At 45.3% G+C, this 27,800-nt stretch overlaps 1 protein-coding gene across 1 annotated transcript in view; it reads right to left on the reverse strand.

Annotated features, from left to right (window-relative positions):
- LOC141095090 (uncharacterized) overlaps positions 1-27,800 on the reverse strand; it is a 616,558-nt gene that overhangs the window by 449,705 nt on the left and 139,053 nt on the right. Inside the window, exons 33-38 of the mRNA XM_073580971.1 lie at positions 27,560-27,655; positions 23,375-23,401; positions 19,802-19,855; positions 7,687-7,758; positions 7,410-7,469; positions 6,299-6,334 (exon numbers count right to left, since the gene is read on the reverse strand). Coding sequence (XP_073437072.1) covers positions 6,299-6,334; positions 7,410-7,469; positions 7,687-7,758; positions 19,802-19,855; positions 23,375-23,401; positions 27,560-27,655 — 345 coding nt within the window. The remainder of the gene's footprint in view (positions 1-6,298; positions 6,335-7,409; positions 7,470-7,686; positions 7,759-19,801; positions 19,856-23,374; positions 23,402-27,559; positions 27,656-27,800) is intronic.

The following is a 27,800-nucleotide window of genomic DNA, read 5'->3' on the forward strand; positions in this document are numbered from 1 at the left end:
CAAAAGCACATTTGGACAAGCCAGTTACATTTTGGAAGAAGGTCCTGTGGACTGATGAAACAAATAATGAGTTGTTTGGTCATACAAAAAGGCGTTATGCATGCGCTGTATTGTTGACCGATGCACAGTGACACCATCTGCAGCAAGATGATGCTGCAGGTCTTTGGAGGTGGTCTGTGGATTGTCCTTGACTGTTCTCACCATTCTTCTTCTCTGCCTTTCTGATATTTTTCTTGGCCTGCCACTTCTGGGCTTAACAAGAACTGTACCTGTGTTCTTCCATTTCCTTACTATGTTCCTCACAGTGGAAACTGACAGGTTAAATCTCTGAGACAACTTTTTGTGAATCCTTCCCCTGAAAAGCTATGTTGAATAATCTTTGTTTTCAGATCATTTGAGAGTTGTTTTGAGGAGCCCATGATGCCACTCTTCATAGGAGAATCAAATAGGAGAACTACTTGCAAGTGGCCACTTTAAATACCTTTTCTCATGATTTGATACACCTGGCTATGAAGTTCAAAGCTCAATGAGGTTACAAAACCAATTTAGTGCTTCAGGAAGTCAGTAAAAAGTAGTTAGGAGTGTTCAAATCAAGAAAATGATAAGGGTGCCCATACTTTTGCACCGGTCAAATTTTGTTTAAATGCAGATTGCACATTTTCTGTTAGTACAATAAACCTCATTTGAATCCAGAAATATAACTGAGTCCATCAGTTATTAGATATATGAAACTGAAATACCTGTTGCAAAAACCAAAATTGTTATAAAGAAAAAAGGTTAACATTAATAGGGGTGCCCAAACTTTTACATATGACTGTATAATAGCATAGAGTAGAGTACAGGCAGCACAGGGGTTAACTAAATGGGAGGAACAGCACAGAGCAGGGAAGTATAGTCAGGATACTTTCTGATAAGAGGCAGAAGCCTGGGCAGCCTGCCCAAAGCGAGATGTGAGGAATAGTGACTCAGACCATAGACGGCTGTGGGGATAAGTCTGCTACGGCAGTCAGGGGCCCCAAGCAGAGATTAGTGCAAATGGGCACCAGCTCAACGGAATCACCCCGAGGGGCCAACAGGGAGCTGGTGACATGGAAAGTACAGATGGGACATGGACTGTCCAAAGAGGCTACCCAGTTGGCAGGTAAAAGGAAGGCACAGACGGGACACAGATTGTCCAAGGAGATGGCATGGATTGCCGGGAGGAAAGAGAGAAGGATTACAGTAATAAGGGAGTCTGCCCGAAAGGCAGGGAAAGTGCAGGATATTTGTCCCTGTGTGAATTGTGCTGCCAAAGTGATGAGTACCCAAGATATTTGTAAAGTTGAACTATTTGAAAAGGACTGTGACTGCAGTGTTTTAGGCAACATGGAAAGCAGAAGCTGGAGTGAAAGAGACCTCGGGGATTCCAGCAACTGAAGTGAGTACTCTGCTGCACATATCACACACACAACAGAAAGGGAACACTACAGCTTGTTGACATGACTACCATCCTGGCCACCTTACAGAATTGGCTTAGATGGCAGGATGCCGATACATTATGTGCAGAGAGTGGAGGAGCCCTGAAGATAGCAGTTGTGAGAGAGTTAAAAATGGAGGCTGTTAATGACTGTTAATGGCTGTTAATGGCTTAAATATAAATAAATAAAATAATAAAGATTATTATTAAACATGGCACCGAACACTGACAAGAAGATAGCAGTCAGTGGTGTGAAAACGGAGAGCGGTGTCGCCCATCGTGGGTGTCCTAAGAAGGAAAGGGCACAAAGATGGAAGAAGCAGTGGCCTGGGATGGGCCCAGAAGAACAAGATAGCATGCCCAAAGAGAGATGCCATTACCCACCGTGATGCAGAGGAGAAGTATGTCCTTTTGCTGAAGGATTGGTTGCCCGGACTGGGAGCAGTCTGTGACCCGGGCGGAGATGGGCCTGCATCCCAGAGACTGGTGGATGGGAGGATTGGAGAAGTGGCTTCCCTTCGGGAGGCTGATGGAGAAGATTGTCGAGAGCACAAACACTGCGTACGCCAAAGAGTTGGAACCGGAAAAGGTCGAGGAAGAGCTGGAGGCTGTTCAGCGAGGAGTCGTCGCGGCTGTGGCCCCCTGCTCACACGGCCACTCTGGGGGACCATCACCGCCGGCTGTGGCTTGGGTGAGTGAGAGACTTGTGTCCACCTCGGCTCCTGCACCGAGCCTGGCCCCGTCACCTTCCCTGGCTCGTACAGTCTCCAGCGGTGTTTATCTGGATGTGCCCTAGGTGCCCACTCCGGAGGAAGCTCGGTGAGTCAGAGGGGTTATTGCAGAAAAGAAGTGGAGGGAGCACTGAAACCTGGAGGAGCTGTGGCACCCCGGTGGGGGAGCCATGTCAGGTCGGATGAAACGCAGCCTTATTAAATACTTCAACCACACGAGGGGGTATGGTTTATACAAGAAGTTGAAACTGGGGACAAAGTATATGTGAATGCTGGGTCCATTGATCTTAAAGGTCCCCTCCAAGAATGGGACCAAGTAACCTTCATTAAATAACAAGGGCCCAGAGGGCCATATGCTGTGGCCGTGAGAGTGGTCTCCAGTCTAGAGGAGAGACAAGTGTGGTAGGTGGGATGTTAAGTATCTGCAATGGTCGCAGCCCCTGTAGTCAGCCAGGGAGCAGAGGCGCCTTTGGTGGATACGGTGGCTGCAGTCGAGCCACAGGAGCCGGAAGCTCTGGAAATGCTAAATTCGCTGCTGGGAGGTGAGAGTCCTCCAGTGTATTGTCAGGCGATATTTTCATAGTGGTCCAGGGCCAGAATGCGGCCCACTATGCTACTCAGCTGCCCTTTAATGACTGATACGGTCCCTTTAATAAGAGTTGTGCCAGTTGCACCAAAATGGAAAAAGTGTAAAGAATGTTCTGCATCTCTGGAAGGGCAAGAAGCCCTGGACGGCACCAGACTTTAGTGTCGGTGGTGACCCGTACGGTCACAGTTGAGAGACTTTTGTTTGTTTTCCCCCATCCAAGTTTTATATACCCACGTTTGCGCACCCCCTGCTGGATTACGAGACTGAAACCCTGATAGGGTTAATCACCTTTGAAAATGGACTGTGTGTGGCTACTTTAAATGCTGATCTGTTTTAACCCTGAAATGTCCCCTGATAAAAGCAGCCACCCATGTTTTAATGGATCCGTAGCCCATTTAAGGAGGGAGCTGAAGAACCTGTGCAGGAGGACCTGAGTAATGAGCCGGCTCAGGACTGAAAAGTTGTTGCTAAAGTGACTTCCTGTTATGAATGAGTCACCGGAGGAGGAAAAAACAAAAATACAAGCTAAGTCCAGAAAACCGGAGAGGTTGATAGCTAGCGGATTGCAGACCCCTGATCCTAGTCACAACAACTAACAGTAGCCGTGGGGTGTTCCTACGGTGGTCCTAGACACCTCAATCACAGCCAGAGAACTAAATATACCTAAAGAAAGAAAGGGGAAATCTAAACTGCCCCAGAGCAGACCCCAAAGCAATAGACAGCCCCCAACAAGTATTGACGGTGAAAACAGATGAAAACACAAACACAGACAGAAAGACAGGCTGAGCAAACGATGGGGCCCTCACTAACTAGATAGGACAGGAAAGAAAAGCAACTGTCTGCAATCACGCAAAAACCCTGCCAAAAATAATGTCCAACACGTCTGATAGAAAAGGCCCTAAAGTCACTAGACTTCAAAATCACTATATCAGCACTCTGGTATATTCTGAAAACAGAGCAAAGAGATCAACTGATCAGAGACAAAAATGGAGTTTAGCCAGTCCCAACCAGGGCTGGCTGAACACAAACACTAAGTAAACCAGACAAAATCTCATGGAACAATAGCAGAGCAAAAACTTAGCTTTAGTAGACAGGACTAAACTGGAGGCCAGAGCTCAGAGCAGAGAGGATCACCAGCAACCCAGCAGGGCGTCGGTGGCCTTATATCCACTCAGAGAATCCGGATGTCCAATCACACTCCACCTGTTCAGATGACAGGTTTTTCCCATCCAAATCAATTTCACTACCTCCTTTCACCAGCAGAGGGAGTTCATCGGACATCAAAGGTGAAGGAGAAAATGAGCTCATAACAACTTCCTGTGTTTGACTACCCGGAGCAGGAAAGAACTGGCCCACAGTCCTAGATTGTTGTTGTTTGACACCATATGTGTCCGGGTCCTAGGAACCAGGGGACCAGGGTCAGATGGACCCACATTGAAAGAACTTGAACTCTGTTGCTCCAGAGCTCCAACCGAGTGCAGCTGAAGTCACAGTTGACCCAACGTCATCAGATAGAGACGGTCTTATATTGTAAATAAGTAAAAAAAAAAAGATTTTAACAGTTCTACTTTTACAGGTGCCGCCATGTTCAGGGACAACCATATTCTAGGAGGTAGGAGTGTAAGGAGGTGGCGGGGAACCTCACGTGCCTTCTCTCTCTCTTGGTCGCTGTTCACATGATTCCATGCGGCACCTCCTGGTTTATTAATGTTATATACTGAGATGACATGTATTGTAATGCAAATGTACTATGTGTTGCTGTAATGTGTACTGTATAGAATTAGGGTTAAGATAGAATCTTAGATAGCATAGAGCCATAGGAGTTAGAGTAGAGGGGGCATTATATACTTTAGTGATAAAATAGCATAGAGTAGAGTACAGGCAGCACAGGGGTTAACTAAATGGGAGGAGCAGCACAGAGCAGGGAAGTATTGTCAGGATACTTCCTGATTAGAGGCAGAAGCCCAGGGTGAGATGTGAGGAGTAGTGACTCAGGTGATAGACGGCTGTGGGAATAAAGGTCCTTTTACATTTAGCGATGCACCAGCGATCCCGACAATGATACGACCCGTAGGAAAAAAAACACGGCACTCCAGAGTAAAAGGAAGGTTGTTCGGTGCTCAAGTAAGGTTTCCAACCCATAAATATGTACAAAAATACTTGCCACTCAAAAATGAAGAAGCAGTATATTCTTTATTTAGCATCCAGACAAAAATAGACTCATGTCGTATGAACGTTTTCGGTCCAACAACGGACCTTCATCAGAAAGGTTTTTTGGTTTCTTTTGGTAGAAAACTGCAAAAGATACCGATAGGGTAATAGATATCCTTAGGTGGTAGCAAAGTCTATGCTGCTGGTACTATATAGAGGCTGGAGCACGAGTCTATCTGGTTGGAATTAGATAAATCTGACTGGATAAAGCAGGGCTACAGGAATGGGTTAACAGCGCTAGGAGTGCAGGCTCTGCAAACAGATATAGAGCTTAGTGCCCGCAGGAGGAATCCAGGGTGCCGCCATGCGAGTCTGCTATGGCAGTAAGGGGCCTCAAGCAGAGATTAGTGCAAATGGGCACCAGCTCAATGGAATCACCCCTAAGAAGTATTCAGGGTCTAAGACCGGGGTGGGAGAAGCTAAGATGGTGTTCCTGGCACCTTTCCCGAGCCGGACAAGGGGCTGACAGGGAGCTGATGACATAGAAAGTACAGATGGGACATGGACTGTCCAAAGAGGCTGCCCAGATGGCAGGTAAAAGGAAGGCATGGAAGGGACACGGATTGTCCAAGGGATGGCAGAGATTGCCGGGAGAAAAGAGAGAAGGATTACAGTAATAAGGGAGTCTGCCCGAAAGGCAGGGAAAGTGCAGGATATTTGTCCCTGTGTGAATTGTGCTGCCAAAGTGAGGAGTACCCATGTTAATTGTAAAGTTGAACTGTTTGAAAAGGACTGTGACTGCGGTGTTTTACGGAACCTGGAAAGCAGAAGCTGGCGTGACAGAGACCGAGGGGACTCCAGCAACTGAAGTGAGAACTCTGCTGCACACATCACACACACAACAGAAAGGACTTTGTATTTCATCTGTAGGGCGCCAGGGTGTGGGAACACTACAGCTTGTTGCCACGACTACTACCCTGGCCCCCTTACAGATGCTGTCTGGTAAGAGGCGGTTATCACGGCCCCCAACCAGCAGTCTCAGTCCACTGTTGTGGTCAATGGACCAGGTGGTGCAAATTGATTTACACCAACATTAGTCCCATTACTTCCCATATTCTGTAAAAATATTTGGGGGGTTTTAAAATAAAAAAAGGATAAAGAAAAAAAACAAAAAATTTTTTTATGCAAACTGTTAACATTTTATGCAACAGTTCTAAAATCTGTTTAGATCAGTGGAACCAAAATAAATCTCTCTATATCTAAACATATTCTGAAAGTTACTAGAGTATGCTGCAGCAGTATTAAGGTTAAAGAAGAATTCAGATAAACATGATAACTGATATAATCTATTTTTCAAGCATATGAACATACCTTTTTTCCAGCAGTTCCTGCAAGGCCCATAGATCCCTGGCAATAAGAACATATATTATCATAACATTACACTTTGCAAGATGAATTGTGTACACATTTCCAACAGAAACGGATTTTACAAAACAAAAAGTAAAAATTGTTTACTAAAGAAGAAAAGTCCCTATAGACAGCAAGCAGCGCCAGTCCTCACTTTTCTACTTGTAACACAATTCCAGTAATTTGTGTTTATTACTATTGTATATTCACAGGGAATCTGTGCCACCTAATCTTAGAGCAGCATAATGCTGAGACATGAACCATGATTCTAGCGATGTGTCATATGCTGAGCTGCTTGCTGTAGATTTAATAAAATCTCTGTTTTATCAACATGAGATTATCATGAGAGGGCTAGTAAACTTGCTGCCATGTAGTCCTCCATATTCATGAACTCTGTATAACCTTGCTCCCACCACTGACAGGCAGCTTTCTGCCTATGCACAGCGAACACAGAAAGCCAATCAGTGGTGTGGGTGGAGTTATACAAAAAACTGCAGCCAGCAGTCCAATAAGTGATACATGCCTGGAATCAGGGTGTCTGCTTCTACAACATGCTGGTCTGAAATGGGGTAGCAAAAAACAGGTGACAGATTCTCTTTCATTCCTTTGATCTATATATCCATCACAAGCTTTGATTAACTTGTGCTCCATGATAATTCAATAGATCATGTTGATCACACAGGTTCTCCCATTGCACCTGCACGATCAGTGGCAGGAGCCCAGCTGTTACAGGAGGCCTTTGCTGGAACTGCAATTATCAACAAGAACAACAATCTCTATGGTTTAACTCTTTAGATCCCAAAACCCAAAGTGACCCTGGCGTTTAAATGATTAGATAGAGGTAGGGGGCTCTCTCTGTCAGCTCATTGGTCTTGCACCCCAATTAAGTGGCTACTAATATATTACAGTGGCAACCAGCAGCCCCCAAATCACCTCTGTAGTTGCCATCTTAGTGCTCTATGTCAGAGAGTAGTCAGTCATCATCGTTTATTACATAACACAAACACAGAGAAGAGCCTAGACTTTTTTTGTGGGTAGGTAAGTCACAACAAAAAACATTCAAAAGAATACACACCTTTTCGCCTATCATACCCTTTAAACCAGGTATTCCAGGAACGCCAATGCCTTCTTCTCCCTACAGAAAAAAAAACATAATGAAAACTGATGCAAAAACAGTGGAAACTAATTCAATATTTTTTCTAAGAGTTATACGTTCCAAATGAAAATTTTTCACATATAAAAAACAAAAACAGAAATAAGATAATTCTGACGTATGGGTATAAGAGCTATGCTAAGTAAAAGTGGAAAACTTTCTAACTCAGAGAAAGATTATTTAAATGTATATTATTTACCTTTTCTCCTTTTATTCCTTGAACTCCTGGGAGACCATCGAGTCCTATGGGACCTGGCAACCCAGCTCTGCCCTGTATTACAAATAGAGTTATTTTCTTGTCTGAAGATATGTAGAGAAATTAAGCAAGTTTTGAATTTGTTATTTCTCACTGACTCCATTATCCTCGTAACCCTGTTATTTATGTTTATTGGTCATTGCCGAGGGTGCAAGCCACTACTGCCAGCGGTGGTCAAACATGGGCAGTGCTCACAAGCTCTTTGCTATTGAGCTTCTAAGCACAGAGCTGAGTCCAATCACAGGGATGTGCTGTTAGCTAGAGTTGAGCGACTTTTGGTTTTTTAGGGTCGCGTTTCGTTTCGTGAAACCCGACTTTTCCAAAAGTCGGGTCAAGCAAGATCGTCCGATTATAGGGAAAAGTCGGGGTCGTCCCGAAACACGAAACCCAATGTAAGTCAATGGGGAATAAAAGTCGGCAGTGAGAGGAGGACAGGAAACACACCTACAGTGCCCATTTGAATGCCAAAAGCATCAATTCTTCTTACTTAAGCTTGTCAACCTTAATTAACTTCATAATACAAGTTATGCACTGAAAAATGGGGGTTATTTGGCTAAAGTTGTGGGGGGTAGGGCTGGCTCCAGGTTTTCATGTGCCCTGGGCGAAAGAGCGCCCCTTTAACACATACCACAACTCATCATGCTCCGATACGGCAGAGAATAGCGGTATAGTACAATGAAAAATACTTCACTTTTTACATCTCATGACGAGGCCCATCTATTTCTCCATACAGAATCATTGGTCCCATATAATGTTTGAAACAGTATATGATGAGCTCCACATAATGCTACAGTATATGTTGGTCCCCATGGATGAAGCTCCACTGTCTTATGGGCCCAAATAATGCTCCAAACATAATGGGCCCCATTTCTACTGCTCTAGTGTATAATGGGCCCTGTAAATGCTGCTCCAGTGTCTGATGTCCACCTTTGGAATGTTCCAGTGTATGGTGGGCACCATCTATCATTCTCCAGAGTATAGTGCTCCCCAAAAAATGCTGTCCCAACATTGAAAACAATCAAATAAGTCTCCTCGCTAGGGAATCCCTGTACTTGTCTGGACTCCTCGTCGTCCCCATCTTCCATCTCACTGCACAGTATTTCAACTTTGCAAGTGCTGTGATCCTGAGCAAGCAGGGGGGGGCCCACTCGTTGGCGACGGCACTGGCACAGGGCCCCTGATAGTACGGTGGTGTGTCTGATGGCGGGTGGGCCGAACCTGCACTTTCATCTGCAGCTTCCTCTTTGTCACCGTGTAAGATGGAACTGTATATGGGAAGGGTAACCTGAGTTTCATCAGGGTCAGATTCAGGCCGAGTAGCGTGCGAGGGGAATGTAGTGGTCTGGGTCAATGTACCAGCAGATTCATCGAGCAGTGGCTGGGCATCAGTGCACTTGTGTCGCCCCCAGGAGTACGGTCGCCACAGTGGCATTACCTTCTTCCTAGGGAGTGTGATGTCATGCTTGGGAGCAACGAACGATCTCTCTAGCAGGTTAACTGATTGGGCGGCGTTATTCCCACGAGTCATGACCGTCCAAACAGCGTTCATGAAGGCAAAGTGTTTGTTTTACGTGGGCAGTATGGTTGCAAAGCTGAACCTTAAAGGAATGTCCAGAAGGGCACCACCAGGAGTGGAGCCTACGGTTAAATTCGACTCCACCTGGGAAACCTCAACCATGCCAGCTACAGAACAGATGCACACATTGCAAGCTTAATTCCGTTAACGAACGAGACTCCGTCATGCCCCGCGTTCCGAGTCCGGCTTACTAGAGGGACACGTGAGGCTCTGGCACATGAGATTTGCCAATAACTGGTGTGTCATGCCATTACATGTCCGTGGCTGCATGTGCGCTACACTGAAAAGGCCAGCGTTTGTCGCTTACAGGTGCAGATAACCCGCTGAACAACGTTAGTGATGGGGATCACTGATGACAATTATTACCCGCGAACAATGATTTCCCAGTAAGTGCAGGTCAACCGCAGTTCCGGAATTAGGCCTAACCGTCATTCCTGAAAAAATGAAAAACTTACGTGTGCAAACCACAGGTGCTGTAGCTCGCTTAACAGCTCGCCAGCCGTTCTCACGCCCAGTATGGATTGCACGTGATTGCACAAAGGTTAGAAAGGGTACCATATCCCCGGATAACATGTATGGATAGCGTACACATTCAAAATATATGTCTGTACATCAGGAGGCAGGCTCAGACGGTGTTAGGCCCAGTATGGATTGCACATGATTGCACAAAGGTTAGAAAGGGTACCGTATCCCCGGATAACATGTATGGATAGCGTACACATTCAAAATATATGTCTGTACATCAGGAGGCAGGCTCAGACGGTGTTAGGCCCAGTATGGATTGCACGTGATTGCACAAAGGTTAGAAAGGGTACCGTATCCCCGGATAACATGTATGGATAGCGTACACATTCAAAATATATGTCTATACATCAGGAGGCAGGCTCAGACGGTGTTAGGCCCAGTATGGATTGCACGTGATTGCACAAAGGTTAGAAAGGGTACCGCATCCCTGGATAACATGTATGGATAGCGTACACATTCAAAATATATGTCTGTACATCAGGAGGCAGGCTCAGACGGTGTTAGGCCCAGTATGGATTGCACGTGATTGCACAAAGGTTAGAAAGGGTACCGTATCCCCGGATAACATGTATGGATAGCGTACACTTTCAAAATATATGTCTGTACATCAGGAGGCAGGCTCAGACGGTGTTAGGCCCAGTATGGATTGCACGTGATTGCACAAAGGTTAGAAAGGGTACCGTATCCCTGGATAACATGTATGGATAGCGTACACATTCAAAATATATGTCTGTACATCAGGAGGCAGGCTCAGACGGTGTTAGGCCCAGTATGGATTGCACGTGATTGCACAAAGGTTAGAAAGGGTACCGTATCCCCGGATAACATGTATGGATAGCCTACACATTCAAAATATATGTCTGTACATCAGGAGGCAGGCTCAGACGGTGTTAGGCCCAGTATGGATTGCACGTGATTGCACAAAGGTTAGAAAGGGTACCGTATCCCTGGATAACATGTATGGATAGCGTACACATTCAAAATATAAGTCTGTACATCAGGAGGCAGGCTCAGACGGTGTTAGGCCCAGTATGGATTGCACGTAATTGCACAAAGGTTAGAAAGGGTACCGTATCCCCGGATAACATGTATGGATAGCGTACACATTCAAAATATATGTCTGTACATCAGGAGGCAGGCTCAGACGGTGTTAGGCCCAGTATGGATTGCACGTGATTGCACAAAGGTTAGAAAGGGTACCGTATCCCCGGATAACATGTATGGATAGCATACACATTCAAAATATATGTCTGAACATCAGGAGGCAGGCTCAGACGGTGTTAGGCCCAGTATGGATTGCACGTGATTGCACAAAGGTTAGAAAGGGTACCGTATCCCCGGATAACATGTATGGATAGCGTACACATTCAAAATATATGTCTGTACATCAGGAGGCAGGCTCAGACGGTGTTAGGCCCAGTATGGATTGCACGTGATTGCACAAAGGTTAGAAAGGGTACCGTATCCCCGGATAACATGTATGGATAGCGTACACATTCAAAATATATGTCTGTACATCAGGAGGCAGGCTCAGACGGTGTTAGGCCCAGTATGGATTGCACGTGATTGCACAAAGGTTAGAAAGGGTACCGTATCCCCGGATAACATGTATGGATAGCGTACACATTCAAAATATATGTCTGTACATCAGGAGGCAGGCTCAGACGGTGTTAGGCCCAGTATGGATTGCACGTGATTGCATAAAGGTTAGAAAGGGTACCGTATCCCTGGATAACATGTATGGATAGCGTACACATTCAAAATATATGTCTGTACATCAGGAGGCAGGCTCAGACGGTGTTAGGCCCAGTATGGATTGCACGTGATTGCACAAAGGTTAGAAAGGGTACCGTATCCCCGGATAACATGTATGGATAGCGTACACATTCAAAATATATGTCTGTACATCAGGAGGCAGGCTCAGACGGTGTTAGGCCCAGTATGGATTGCACGTGATTGCACAAAGGTTAGAAAGAGTACCGTATCCCCGGATAACATGTATGGATAGCGTACACATTCAAAATATATGTCTGTACATCAGGAGGCAGGCTCAGATGGTGTTAGGCCCAGTATGGATTGCACGTGATTGCACAAAGGTTAGAAAGGGTACCGTATCCCCGGATAACATGTATGGATAGCGTACACATACAAAATATATGTCTGTACATCAGGAGGCAGGCTCAGACGGTGTTAGGCCCAGTATGGATTGCACGTGACTGCACAAAGGTTAGAAAGGGTACCGTATCCCCGGATAACATGTATGGATAGCGTACACATTCAAAATATATGTCTGTACATCAGGAGGCAGGCTCAGACGGTGTCAGGCACAGTATGGATTTGACGGCCCAGATTGCACAGCGGAGGAGCAGGGAGAGGTAAAGATTGCAAATGCTGGGGCCCTGCCCAAGCAAGGGGGGCCCACTCGTGGGCGTCGGTACTGGCACTGGGCCCCTCATAGTACGGCGGGTGTGCACTACCACCGTCAGAGACACTTGATTGCACTATGAGGGACCCTGTGCCATTGCCCGCACCCAAGAGTCAGCCTACCCACCTGTCCAGGGCAACGGCACTCGCACGGTGTCATGCGCTAGGTGGTCACCCCGGCCATGGGGGGGGAGGCAGCACAGTTAGGGAGTTTTAGAAAGTGGCATATGTTGATGTTGGACATTCAGCTGATGCAAAAGGCGAAATAGGTGAAGTCCCAGGAAGAGGTGGACCAAAGCAAGCCATTTTTCTGTCACCCTATGTGTCATCAGGGGAAGGTGGGACAAAATCCTTGGAAACCCATGCATGGTTCATTTTAATGAAGGTTAGATCATCCACATTTTGGGTTGACAGACGGGTCCTTTTTTCTGTCAGGATTGATCCAGCTGCACTGAAGACTCTTTCCGATAGCACACTTGCAGCTGGGCAAGCGAGCTCCTGTAAGGCATATTGGGCCAATTCAGGCTAGGTGTCCAGTTTAGCGGCCCAATAGTCAAAGGGGAATGACCTGTGTGGGAGAACATCGATATGGGAGGAAAAGTAGTTTGTAACCATAGTTGACAACTGCTGTCTCCTGTCACTTTCCATCGATGCAGTATTACCAGTTGTGTGAGCGGTATTTGAAAAATCAGTCCACAACATTGTCATGAAACCCCTGTCTCCAACGCCACTTCTGCTGTGTGCACCACGAACACCTCTGCCAAGCTGCCCCCGGCCCGTACGGCTCGTGTGAGAACCATCACCGCTGCTGTGTGCTGGGAATGCCTCAAGCAACCGATTTACCAGAGTTGCTTGTTTATTAGCCAATATTAGGTCAAGGTTCTCCTGTGGCATGATGTTTTGTAATTTGCCTTTATAGCATGGATTCAGGATGCTGGCCAACCAGTAGTCGTCATCGTTCATCATTTTGGCAATGCGTGGGTCCCTTTTTAGGATCTGCAAGGCATAATCTGACATGTGGGCCAATGTTCCCGGTGTCAATGATGCACTGCGAGTGCTGGGTGGAGGAGCACTTTCTGGCAAATCCACATCCCTCCAGTCACGCACAAACCCTGTACCAGACCTTGCCACTCCAACATTTTCACTTGCCCCACGAGATGCATCCTCCTCCCCTAAGTAATCATCCCCATCATCCTCCTCCTCCTCCTCTTCTTCCTCCACCTCGTCCAGGAGAGGTCCCTGAGCAGACAATGGCTGAATGTCATCAAGGATTCCCTCCTGCTCTTCCTCCTCATCAACATTGGCTGCAGACGCCTGCTCCTTAAGGTGCGTCAAAGTTTGCATGAGCAGACGCATAAGTGGGATGCTCATGCTTAGGATGGCGTCGTCTGCGCTTACCAGACGTGTGCATTCCTCAAAACACTGAAGGACTTTACAGAGGTCTTTCAGCTTCGACCACTGCACACCTGTCAACTCCATGTCTGCTCTCAAAGTGCCTGGCCGTGTATCCTCCCACAAATGCATTATGGCCTGCCTCTGCTCGCACAGCCGCTCCACCATGTGCAGGGTGAAGTTCCACCTTGTTGCAATGTCAATAATGAGGCGGTGGTTGGGAAGGTGGAGCAATCGCTGCAGCTTCTGCATACGAACGGAGTGTACAGGCGACCGGCGGATGTGCGCGCACAGTCTTCGCACCTTCTGGAGCAGGGCTGTTAACTCCGGATAATTTTTGAGGAAGCACTGCACCACCAGGTTCAAGGTGTGAGTTTTGAAAGGGCTATGGCTGCCACAAAATTACGGCCGTTATCACTAACTACCTTGCCTGCCTCAAGATGTACACTGCCCAGCCATGACTCAGTTTGTCGCTTCAAGTACTCGGCCAGCACCTCGGCGGTGTGTCTGTTGCCCAAACACATCATCTGCAACACAGCCTGCTGATGCTTTCCACTAGCTGCTCGATAGGGGGACACATCGTGTGCAACAGTGGCAGCTGCAGATGGAGTGCTCGTACGACTGCGCTCTGTGGACGAGCTTTCGCTTCTGGAGGAGGTCGAACGCCTACAGCCAACTGTTTCCTATACCGTGGGCTAGGCAGCACTGTCCCACCACCGCTGTCCCCTGTGGATCCTGCATCCACCACATTAACCCAGTGCGCAGTGATGGACACGTAACGGCCCTGGCCATGCCGACTGGACCATGCATCAGTTGTGAGGTGCACCTTTCCGCTCACTGACTGCTTGAGTGCATGGACAATGCGGTCTTTCACATGATGGTGGAGGGCTGGAATGGCTTTGCGAGAGAAGAAGTGGTGACTGGGTAGGTCATAGCGTGGTACTGCATAGGCCATGAGTTCGCAGAAAGCTGTGCTTTCCACCAACCGAAAGGGCATCATCTCAAACGAGATTAGTTTGGCAATGTGGGCGTTCAAACCCAGTGAACGCGGATGAGAGACTGAGTACTTTCTTGACCTACTCATAGTGTCTGGGAGGGTGAGCTGGACTTGAGAGCTGCATATGGTGGAAGTAGCGGTGGACAGGGCGGACTGAGAGAGGGTTGATGATGGTGATGGAGTTGGTGTTCTTTCTGATGGCCTAGAATCAGTCTTTCGTTGCTATAACAGTGGGATTCCCTGACTGCTGTGGCCTTGCAACGACACCTCAACATTTGCTGCTGTGCTAACTGGTGGGCTTACAGTGGGGGAAACAATGTAGCGTTGCTGACTACCTTCGTTGTGATCAGTTGCACATGTGGCACTTGAGGTTTGGTGTTGTGTCCACGCTTGCAAGTGCATGCTGGTTAAATGTCTAAGCATGCAACTGGTATTCAAATTTTTCAGATTTTTCCCTCGGCTAAAGGTCTTTGCGCACTTCTTACAGATAACATTGGCCTGATCATGAGGATTTTGGTCAAAAAAGTGCCACACTGCACTCTTCCTACTTTGGCAGACATTTTGCGGCCTAGCACGCTGTGATCTTTTGACCCTCTGGACAAGCTGTCCAGCAACTCTTTTGATGTTTAGAACCTGTCTTTGGAGTGCTCCGGGCCTGCCAGATAACAGCTGTTGCGATGTCGATGTCTGCTGTGGATGCTCCTCATCTGAGCTATTGGAAGCAGCACCCTCTTCCCCCAATGGATGCCAATCTGGGTCAACAACTGGGTCATCCATCACCTCCTCTTCTATGTCATGTGCACCTTCCTCTGTGTCACCGTGTATGGTGGTATAGTGTGCGGGAAGGGGCACCTGAGTCTCATCAGGGTCAGAATCTGGCTCTGTACACTGCGAGGACAATGTAGTGCTCTGAGTGAATGTACCAGCAGAATCATTCATCAGCGGCTGTGCATCAGTGCACTCCATGTCAGATTCATCTTGGCCTGGGTAATTCACCATTTGACTTGATAATCCAGGCATGGTATGTGAAAACAGCTCCATGGAGTAATCAGTAGTATGGCCTGCGTCATCCTTCAATCTTGGTTGGGGTGAAGGACACAAGGAAAGGTGTGGTTCATGAACATGAGCCTCCAATGACGACTCAGTGCTTTTACTTTTTACAACTGAAGAAGAGGAGGCGATAGAGCTGGAGGCTGAGTCAGCAATGTAAGACAAAACTTTTTCCTGATGCTCTGGCTTTAAAAGCAGTTTGCCAACTCCTAGAAAACTAAGCGTTCGAGGCCTTATGTAGCCAGACGATGACGCAGGCTCAACACCTCCTGCATTCGGTCCTATTTTGCTCTTGCCACTACCATCAGATCCACCACCAACACCAGCATTACCAGCTGCCAACCCCCGCCCAATTCCACGGCCTCTTCCACCAGCCTTCCTCATTTTTGGTAGAAATGTAGACAAAATCCAACAAACTATATAGTAATGTAAAACAAGGTACAAGGTGTCTATAGGACAGGGGAGATTTTGAATTTCTGCAGACACTTGTGGACACTGGACACTTTTGGATTGTGTGAGGCCCAGTGATATCTGAGCGCTATGTCACAGGCTCGATGGCACAGCTGTGACCAAAGTGACGAGAGGATAAGGGAGATTTTGAATTTCTGCAGACACTTGTGGACACTGGACACTTTTGGATTGTGTGAGGCCCACTGATATCTGAGCGCTATGTGACAGGCTCGATGGCACAGCTGTGACCAAAGTGACTAGAGGATAAGGGAGATTTTGAATTTCTGCACACACTTGTGGACACTGGACACTTTTGGATTGTGTGAGGCCCACTGATATCTGAGCGCTATGTCACAGGCTCGATGGCACAGCTGTGACAAAAGTGACGAGAGGATAAGGGAGATTTTGAATTTCTGCACACACTTGTGGACACTGGACACTTTTGGATTGTGTGAGGCCCAATGAATATCTGAGCGCTATGTGTCAGGCTCGATGGCACAGCTGTGACCAAAGTGACTAGAGGATAAGGGAGATTTTGAATTTCTGCAGACACTTGTGGACACTGGACACTTTTGGATTGTGTGAGGCCCAATGAATATCTGAGCGCTATGTGAAAAGCTCGATGGCACAGCTGTGACCAAAGGGACTAGAGGATAAAGGAGATTTTGAATTTCTGCACACACTTGTGGACACTGGACACTTTTGGATTGTGTGAGGCCCACTGATATCTGAGCGCTATGTCACAGGCTCGATGGCACAGCTGTGACAAAAGTGACGAGAGGATAAGGGAGATTTTGAATTTCTGCACACACTTGTGGACACTGGACACTTTTGGATTGTGTGAGGCCCACTGATATCTGAGCGCTATGTGATAGGCTCGATGGCACAGCTGTGACAAAAGTGACGAGAGGATAAGGGAGATTTTGAATTTCTGCACACACTTGTGGACACTGGACACTTTTGGATTGTGTGAGGCCCACTGATATCTGAGCGCTATGTGATAGGCTCGATGGCACAGCTGTGACAAAAGTGACTAGAGGATAAGGGAGATTGGATTGCTTTTAAAAAAGCAGTTTGCAGAGCAGTGGGTAAACAGCAATGCCAGCCTGTCAGGAAGCCTTAAAAGGCAGCCCAACAACCAACACCACTGATACACCACAATATAGCCTCCCCTTGCACTGCACACACAGTGACTGGTGTGTTGTGCAGGCCAAATTGCTAGCAGCAGAAGCAGTTTTTTTTTCTTCTCAGCAGGATAAAAAAAAAAAATGGGATTGCTTTTAAAAAAGCAGTTTGCGGAGCAGTGGGTAAACAGCAATGCAGGAATGTCAGGAAGCCTTAGAAGGCAACCCAACAACCAACACCACTGATACACCACTATATAGCCTCCCCTTGCACTGCACACACAGTGACTGGTGTGTTGTACAGGCCAAATCGCTAGCAGCAGAAGCAGTTTTTTTTTCTTCTCAGCAGGACAAAAAAAAAAAATTGGGATTGCTTTTAAAAAAGCAGTTTGCGGAGCAGTGGGTAAACAGCAATGCAGGAATGTCAGGAAGCCTTAGAAGGCAGCCCAACAACCAACACCACTGATACACCACTATATAGCCTCCCCGTGCACTGCACACACAGTGACTGGTGTGTTGTACAGGCCAAATCGCTAGCAGCAGAAGCAGGTTTTTTTTCTTCTCAGCAGGACAAAAAAAAAAAATTGGGATTGCTTTTAAAAAAGCAGTTTGCGGAGCAGTGTGTAAACAGCAATGCAGGAATGTCAGGAAGCCTTAGAAGGCAGCCCAAAAACCAACACCACTGATACACCACTATATAGCCTCCCCTTGCACTGCACACACAGTGACTGGTGTGTTGTACAGGCCAAATCGCTAGCAGCAGAAGCAGTTTTTTTTTCTTCTCAGCAGGACAAAAAAAAAAATTGGGATTGCTTTTAAAAAAGCAGTTTGCGGAGCAGTGGGTAAACAGCAATGCAGGAATGTCAGGAAGCCTTAGAAGGCAGCCCAACAACCAACACCACTGATACACCACTATATAGCCTCCCCTTGCACTGCACACACAGTGACTGGTGTGTTGTGCAGGCCAAATCGCTAGCAGCAGAAGCAGTTTTTTTGTCTTCTTCCCTGCCTAACGCTCTCCCTACAGAATCAGCAGCAACCTCTCCCTATACTGAGATCGGCAGAAGTAAGATGGCGGTCGGCGTGCACGCCCTTTTATACCCCCTGTGACGCCCACCAAAGCAAGCCAATCACTTGCATGCCCTTCTGAAAGATGGTGGTGACCCCTGCCTATGTCATCACGTTGCCCACAGTGTCCGTGGATCCTGATTGGCTGAAAAAGAGCGCAAAACAAACTTTTGAAACGCGACTTTGGCGCGTAAGTCGCCGACCTCGTGGCCGACCTCATCCTAGGGTCGGGTTTCGTTTCATGAAACCCGACTTTGCCAAAAGTCGGCGACTTTTGAAATTTTTCAACCCGTTTCGCTCAACTCTACTGTTAGCTCTTATCCCGGCCAGCTCAGTTCCACTCCGCTATCCCTCATATAGCAACACTGACAGCGTACAGTTCGAGGTAACAGCACAACGATACTGCTGGCCAAAATTGTCACTGTAGAAGGAGCGCCTGACCCCCAGAAACCATGAAGTCAGGCGGCTGGTGAGTGGTGCGCTCCTGAAACAATAAGACACCACCAACCCTTTAATGTAGAGGGCAACTTTCTTGTCCAGAAATTAACATTAACATTACTGAAAAGCACAATTGCAAAAGCATCTAACTTTTCTTTAGCTTTAATAGTTCCAGTCTTTATTCACATAGTGTGAGAATAAAGGGACATTCAAATATTGCACGTGCGCAAAATGAACTTGACGGCTGCTACTTGCTAATTCAACAAATCTGTGCTTAGTACATTGTATATCATTTACCCTTGTATTTTTTCGGTGTGCAATCTGTATACTTCCTATTTATCTAACAAGGACACATGAATATTTAAAGCTACAGTACCATATAGCTTATTACCTTGATTCCATCATTTACATCCAGTGTCACCTATTTTGGCATCTCTGCTTTTCATCATTCTTTTTTTAATGTATTTATGATTGAATAAAAATGAAATATTTTAATGCAATGGATCTCTTCGTTATTCAATTCCTCATTAATGTGGGTTAGATTTGATGAATTAGCATTTTGTGGTGTGCCTATAAATTGTCAGCGGACATCTTTGTTTAATTAGGCTGCTACATGCTGCCTGATCCACAGGCAGCATGTATCTGACACTGGCTGCATGATTTCAGCCATACATGTTTAACTTTAAAATGACAGCGTTTCAGAGAAAAACACAGTTTAATAGCCACAGGACACCATGTCGCACGGGAGACTAGTTGGACAGGTGGCTCTTTTACATTTACACAGTCTAAAACTTATACAGTTTTATTAAATCTCACTCAATATGTTTTAAAGAGTTGATGGGAAAAAATTGAGCTTCAAGTAGCTAGGCAACCCACAATAATTTGTTAATAAAAATACAACAAACATTCTATGAAAAGAATATATTGTAAAAAAGATGCAATACACCTATATAAAACATCACAAAAGAAAGATAAAGAACATAAATAAAGGATATTAATTCTTGGTTAACTCACAATGTCTCCTGCATCTCCTTTGTCTCCTTTTAATCCAGGTTTTCCCCGAGCACCCTATATAAATTTGGTTTACTACATTAGTATTGCACCATAATATTTCCTTAGATAAATATCTTTTACATCAGATGTAAAGAGGTTTCTCTCTGAGATCTGAAAAAATTAGGTTCAAGGCAGGAAAAAGTTTGAACTAAATAAGTATGACTTACAATTCCCTGCTGAAGTGACATCCGATTCAATAGGTAAATAATGTTTACTTAGCTATTTTACACCTTTGCCCTAGTTTTCTCTGAATTGTGATAACCTCTTAAGCCCCCGTCACACATAACGTTCTCGCTAGCAAGATCGCTGCTGAGTCACAAGTTTTGTGACGCAACAGCGATCTCACCAGCGAGATCCCTGTGTGTGACACTGACCAGCGACCGCCCCCCTGTCGGTTATCGCTGATCGTCCTGGAATGGCCAGGACATTTTTTCGCTCGCTGGTCTCCCGCTGGCCAGCACGCATCGCTGCGTGTGACAGGCGGGAGACCAGCGATCAGCGCGCTGGTAACTAAGGTAAACGTCGGGTCTCTAAGCGGCGCGCAGCGCTTAGAAACCCGATGTGTACCTTAGTTACCAGCACAGGATGAGACACAGGATGAGAGAGGACCCTGCCCGCAAGGGCTCACAATCTACAGATTATTATTAATCATTGCTAACTTCTGTTCAAAGGATTTGCGGAGAGAAATCTTTTCTTAATGTCAAGAAATTTAGGGGGATTGGGTCTTTTCCAATGGAATGCGATTGAATTTTTTGTTACTAGGAGTATGTGTATAACTAGGGGAATTGCGGAATGATCGATGAGGTCTGAGTTTAAAGATAGAAGGGCTAGTTGAGGTGTGAGAGAGATGGGTTTAGAAAGCAATGGGTTGATAAGGTTGGATATGTCTTTCCAGAGGGGCTTTATGAGAGGGCAGTGCTTGAAGATGTGCAATAGGCTGCCATATTGTCTGCATCCTCACCAGCAGGCTGAGGTGATTTCAGTATTGATTTTAGAAAGTTTGGCTGGGGTGTAGTACCATCTTGAGAGTATTTTATTTTGTGGTGAGTCTCTTGTAGAGACATTGAAATAGTGGAGGCATAAGAAATATAACAGGCATATTCCCATTCGGAGGGATCTAGATTTAGGTGAAGTTCCGTTTCCCATTTCATAGCTTTTGTTTAGCCACTTATATTGGTAATCAGTACTCCAAAATATATTGTGGTTAATGTTATTTATAAGATTGGCCACAGGTTCTGATATTCTAGGCTTTTTCAGCAACAAGATATCAATCAAGTCTTTCAAAATCATGTATTGGCGAAATGATGAGGGGGTGGTGAATTTTTCCCTAATTAGACTATATAGGAGACGGATTGAAACAGAATAAAGATCTTTAAGTTTATTTATTCCTAAATCAGCCCACATAGGATCAATTTCATGGTTATAAAGTGAGCAAATGGTGTGGAATGACAGATTCTTAAAGGGAATCTGTCACCTGAATTTGGCGGGCTATTTAAATGACTTCTGTCTGGTCCGATGTTTCCTATCCATTCTTCCTCCCCATCCTTGGTCGCCGCCCACCATATTTTCTGGAATTGGAGTAGGTGTCCGCCATAGTCCGCGCATGCACAATGCAATCTTGCCTCGCACACGCGCAGTATGCTTTGCCCAACTGCGGGGAAAGCCTAAAAGCATTATTGCGCATGCGCCGGTGAACTGTGTCCCGGAAGTATTTCGCTGTGTTCTGGAACATAGTTAACCGGCGCATGCGCAGTAATGCTTTTAGGCTTTGCCCTCAGTTGGGCAAAGCATACTGCGTGTGCGCGAGGCAAGATGGCGGTCAAGGATGGGGAGGAGGAATGGATAGGAAACACCGCCCATCGGACCGGACAGAAGTCATTTAAATAGCCTGCCAAATTCAGGTGACTGATTCCCTTTAAGGGAGTTAAATCTGTTCAGGCCCTTTTTCGGCCTAGATAATATTTTCCAGGCTTCTAAAGTGGCACGAAAAATGGGGTGAGAGTGAGGGGAGTCTTTTTTTGAGAAGATAGTCTAGAATGAGGTGGAAGGGCGGGACGTTGTTGTTGAAGAAGCGTTCTAGTTCACACCAGCCTGTGGGGTCTGGTTTGGGCCACCAGAAAAGACTCTGTTTGATCAGGAAAGTATGATAATAAGCTGAAATGTTCGGAAGCCCTGCGCCACCGAACCTCTTGCTATTAAATAGGATATTGGAAGCTGTCCTTGCTTTTTTGTTTCCCCATATAAAATTGTTAGATCGAGTTTGTAGGCTAGTAAGAAAAGGGGTAGAAATCGGCAAAGGAAGCAATCTAAAGACATATTGGATTTTGGGCAGGATATAAGATTTAAAAGTGATAATGTTTCCCCACCACGAAAAATCTTTATCTCCATATGAGGTCATGTAATCGGAGGTGGATTTAATAAGGGAGGTTAGATTGAGGGGAACCAAAGAATCAATGTTATTAGAGAATTTTTAACCTAGGTACGTTATGTAGTGAAATGACCAGCTCCAAGGTGAGATTTGTTTATTCTCCTCTATTTGGGGGTTGTTTAAATTTAAGGGGAGAATTTTAGATGTTGATTCGTTTATTTTGAAATATGATAGTTTAGAAAATTCTGAAAGTAGGTTTTGGATTTTTATTATTGGGACAAGTGGGCTTGAAATTGTCAGGATTATGTCGTCGGTGAAGAGGCCGATCCTATAATCTTTAGACCCAGCAACTACGCAGTGAATATCTGGGTCATCTCTTATGAGTCGGGCTAGAGGCTCTATGGCCAGGACAAACAGGAGAGGTGAAAGTGGGCAACCTTGCCTCATGCCGTTTGATATTCAAAAAGGTGAGGATAAATGTTTGTTGACATATACTTTCACAGCAGGGTGGGAGTAAAGAGCTGTTATACTGGAAAGAAGTTTTGAGTGAAAACCAGATTTCAGTCTTCTCACTTCCAATCATTTTCTGTGCACCACTCTGAAGCCATGCAAGAGGTTTCTATAGGTGTGTGATAATATACTAAGTGGGCTGACTAATCTGGCAACACTAACACCCCCTCAGTTGGTCAAAGCCCTCATTTGCATATCATAATTGGACTTTAGAAATAGTTTGTCTAAAGATCTGTTTATGTGTGTAATATAATACAGGAACTGTTAGGCAGGGTGTTTAGATAGGTAGATACCACTTAAGGTGGCCTGACAGGTTCTCTTTAGGTGTTGCAGGGCACTGTAGTTACAGTGCCACAATGAAAAGGAAAAGCAAGCATAACTAATCTCTCGTCGACAAGTACAGTATACACATAGTTAAAAGTACAGAGGAAAAACAAAATATTAATTTTATCAGTTTGTAGTGTCCTTGGAGGGTTTTTTTTTAACACTAACTTATCATTTTAGGTACAAAAAGGCTATTTTTATGTAATTGTTGGCAATAAATTATTTTTTTAGCAAATTCTGCAGAACTGTTGATGGGAGATTTACAAACAGGGAATATGAAATGTAAAACACAAAAAAAAGAAAAATCTATCATTCAAAGCAAATATTCTCACCTGGTTTCCTGTTTCACCAGGTTCACCCTGTAAAAAAAGATAATTTTAAAAATAAATAATAAAATAGTATATTCTGTGTTTATACTTTTGGGAGGGTATGTTGTGGATCTACTTTAAATAATGAATAGATCCGTCACAATGAGGGAACACGTGTTGTTGTGTCCCACAAATGGGAACAACCTGGAATATATATATTCTCTGTGTTGAGTTTTTCCTCCAATCAGCAAATTTCCTGTTGTTGCTAGGTAGAATTAGACTGTGTGAAGATTGTCCCTATGTCCCTCCTGTAGTTGGGCTCTGTATTAGGTTGCTCCTCCCTTCTTCTTCAGTTTAGTCTACAGCAGCCATTACTCAAGCTCATCTAGGTACAGATTACTCCTTTTTACGTACTGTTCATTGTAACTAATACAAGATTTTGTAAGAAAACAGCATAATTTCTCCTGGTCTTTCTACAGTTGCATTGCTAGTGGAGTTAAACTGTCTGTGGGCGCCTGGTGGTGTGAGTACGAGTTATACAATTATCTAAGAAGCTGATAACTAGAACGCTTAATTAGGAAGAGGCAGAATAGTAAAAAGGAGTAGCTGTCTCCAGAAACAGTAGACAGCTGTAATCCAAGAATAGGATTTTTTATAAGGCTAACATAAAGCCACAACAACAGCAGCTTACATGGTTGCAGACATTCTCTGTGCTCTTCACCTCAGAAAATTGCACAGCCAAAGATTTAACCTGTTACTAAGAACAGTTCACAGCCTGAAATACATTGAAAGGATTATCTATAAGCTATTGAGATGCTGCAGTTTTCATAGATTTGTACAACATTATCTGTGCTCTTCAGCTGAGCTATTTGCAACTTTGTATTGGTCTCCTTGACAACCAGGAGCAGAACAGCCCCCATCCATGCACTCCTGCCACTATGTCGTAAAAGAACCCTTTCACTGCCAGTCTTGCAGCAGCAATAAATGGAAACAGAACTTCTCACGGTTCACAGTGAAAGATCCACACAATCAACCAATCCTACATGGAAGGTCAAAAAGAACCTAGAATCCACCAAAAGTGAATTGCTACAACACACAGAGCCTCCCTATGGAAAAGAGTGCTGAACCAAGTGACTGCCTTAACCCTGCCCGGCTCTCATGAGTTACCACCAGAGGGAGCCCTTGATCAATTGTTCCCTGCATACCAGTCATATACAGACACCTGTAAAAAATACATCTCTACTCTGCTGAAATTAAATATGACAGAGTCTCTAAAGGAACTCCAGGACTTCCAACAGCTCAATGCTGAACGAGACTGCACTGTGCGTGATATTGTGACAATACAGAAGCAAAAATCACACAAATGTCAGAAGCAGCATTGCACAGATCCAGGTCTGCTAGGAGCTCAAAGTACTCAATCAAGTCAAGCTCATCTAGGTACTCAACCCTCAGTTAGCAATTCATAAGAGCGCGTGCCGAAGCAGAATCTATGAAAGAGCAAGCCGTTTTCGCCCAAAGAAAGGCAGAGAGAGAAACGGAATCTGCACGCAAGAAAGCAGAGATGGAAGCTAAATCTGCATGCAAGAAAGCAGAGATGGAAACTGAATCTGCACGCAAGAAAGCAGCGATAGAAGCTGAATCTGTATGCAAAAAAGCAGAGATGGAAGCTGAATCTGCATGTAAGAGGGTGGAAATAGAAGCTCTGCAGAAGGAATGTGAACATGCAGCAGCCATGGCAAAGCTAAAGGTCTTCCAGCAAGCCCTAGGTGGGAGCCAAGGAGGCAGCCTCAATTTGTGCAAATTCAACATGGAAGACTCACTTAAGCGCACAAGAAACTACGTGCTGAGCCAAACCAATGAACCCCTGACCACCAACATTCCCGACAGTACCGCCCCCTCTCCAAAGCATCAAGACATCAATCAGCCTGCAGCTCCCAACTTTCAAGGTCAGTCCAATGTGCCACAAACATTCAAACCTGAACCTCCTTCATGCTTCAATACACAGCCAGATCCTACACCCAAGCAAAGCCATACAGCTCCAGTCACATTTATGGCAGAAGCTATTTTCAGTAAACCAGTTACTGCACTAAATGCTTTCACCACACCATACTATCCTACATTTCTAAGTCAAGACTTTACAGACCATATGAACAGTGCTACTCAGCCAGCAATTGTCTTCCAGAAGTCAGAGAAAACCGACATGTCTGACTTTGCAAGGTACATGGTTCACTGTGAACTTACTATGACCAGTCTCACAAGATTCCATGATCAACCAGAGAACTATAGAGGTTGGAAATGTGCCTTTAAAGCTGCAATTAGTGACCTTGGCATCATTGCTGCTGAAGAGCTGGATCTGCTAATCAATTGGCTGGAACCTCAATCCACAGAGCGGGTCAAAAGGCTCAGATCCGTCCACATCAGTAATCCAGCAACTGGTCTCATGGCTGCATGGGAAAGACTAGAACATAGTTTGGGCAGTCCTGAAGCCATAGAGAATGCATTGTTCAAGCGACTGCAGGATTTCCCTAAAATATCCTCCAAGGACAACAACTCATCACCTACAGAGGAAGACAAGGTGATCATCAGGGTCTCGAGCATCAAACCCAATGAAGACAACTATAGCAGCTTGGTAGCTCCCTCACCTTCTCTTCCAGCAAAGACTGAGTTGCCATGGGATCCGCAACAAGTAACTGATAAGTTCCCAACCTTTGACGCCTATCACCATTACAAGCCTGGCCAAACCGAAGCCGTGCTAGACTTCGGTTCTCAGAGTGAGAGCCCCTCTCTCAACAGCCTACCTCTTACCGATGGTGCTAGCATTCTCCCCACACAACGCAGCCTCAGCACACTGTGGGATGTTGAACAAGAAATGTTCACTTCCCAAGCATCACCCTTTGATGAACTTGCTACCGAATGAGGAGCCTCGCCTGTTGAAAACAGCATCCATGGTCCTCTTGGGCTCAAGACACCCATCACAGTTCAAGGCAGGGTACCACTGAGACAGCTTCCTACTCAGGGCATCTACAGAAACACTATGTTACCATCTCAGAGACAACAAAGAGAGAGGAGAGATTTCTTCCCCGTGGGAGACGGGAAATAAATCTCTAAAGACCTAACAGCAACTCCAAGTCCTGCACCATAGTTCTTTAAAGACTCTCAACCATCATCAAGAGACAAGTCTAGGTTTCTTATGACACATCTACGAAGACTACAGCCGCAGGAACCTCTCTGAGTGCTTCAGTCTGCTGGCTCCTTCGAGCAGGAGTCACATGAACTTAACTTTGTTGATGGACTCTGCCACAGCAGGGAGCGTGCCTCCACATGCTGCTGCTGTGCTAGGACACAGGACTATCAGTGTCCAACTGAATTTGAAACTTCCCCTTGTGGATTAGAACTTCTACTGTTTGTGTTGGTGGAAGAGTTGAAAGTTTCGGCTTCCCCAATCCAAAGATGGGTTTTCTGTTGGATTTATTCTTCTATTTTTTCATTCTTCATTCAAGGACTACATTTACTGCAAGTATGGACATGATTTCTGCATTATGTTGCATTGTATTTCTTTTTTCCTCTCATTGCAGGTTTCATGATATCGAGGGACAGAGTTGACTCCATCGTCGCACAAGGACTTATGAAATCTGATGATTTCAGATGGAGAGTGTTGTGTCCCATGAATGGGAACAGCCTGTAATATATAGATATATTCTCTCTTGAGTTTTTCCTCCAATCAGCAAATTTCCTGTTGTTGCTAGGTAGAATTAGACTGTGTGAAGATTGTCCCTATGTCCCTCCCATAGTTGGGCTCTGTATTAGGTTGCTCATCCCTTCTGTTCATTGTAACTAACAAGATTTTGGAAGAAAACAGAATCATTTCTCCTGGTCTTTCTACAGTTGCATTACCAGTGGAATTAAACTATTTGCGGACACCTGGTGGTGTGAATAAGAAGCAGATAATTAGAAGTCTTGGGATTTGGAGCCACCAGGAAGAGGCAGAACACCTGTTGCTCTTATTACTGAAACTGGATTTATGGCTCATGGTACAAGCACAATGGGCACATATGCAGCGGAATAAGCTAAGTATTACGTTAGTTGTGGCTTGTATAGGTTTAAAGAAATCTTCATGCATACGCTACAGACACCCAAGAAGGCACAGTTCACTGTTCCTTCTGAAGTATGAGACATTTCAGAAATTTGTTGTTGATCAGTCACACATACCTTAATAGAAATCCCTGGGGGGCCCTGTGGTCCGGGGAATCCTGGAACACCAGGAGGTCCTGGATGTCCAGGGGTACCTGGATGACCCTTGGAGCCCTGCAAATAATAAGTGAAAATATAAAATCAAAGTATACCTGTTACATCCATGGTCTACTAACTGATAACAATGAATTTTGAACTCTATTTCCTTATATATTTGTGCTAATTTTTATTCTATAAACCAATAAATAAAAGAAAAGAA

The sequence above is a fragment of the Dendrobates tinctorius genome, unplaced genomic scaffold, assembly GCF_039654945.1.
Source record: "Dendrobates tinctorius isolate UK_male_01 unplaced genomic scaffold, ASM3965494v1 ptg000066l, whole genome shotgun sequence".
In the NCBI taxonomy this organism is placed as follows: Eukaryota; Metazoa; Chordata; class Amphibia; order Anura; family Dendrobatidae; genus Dendrobates; species Dendrobates tinctorius.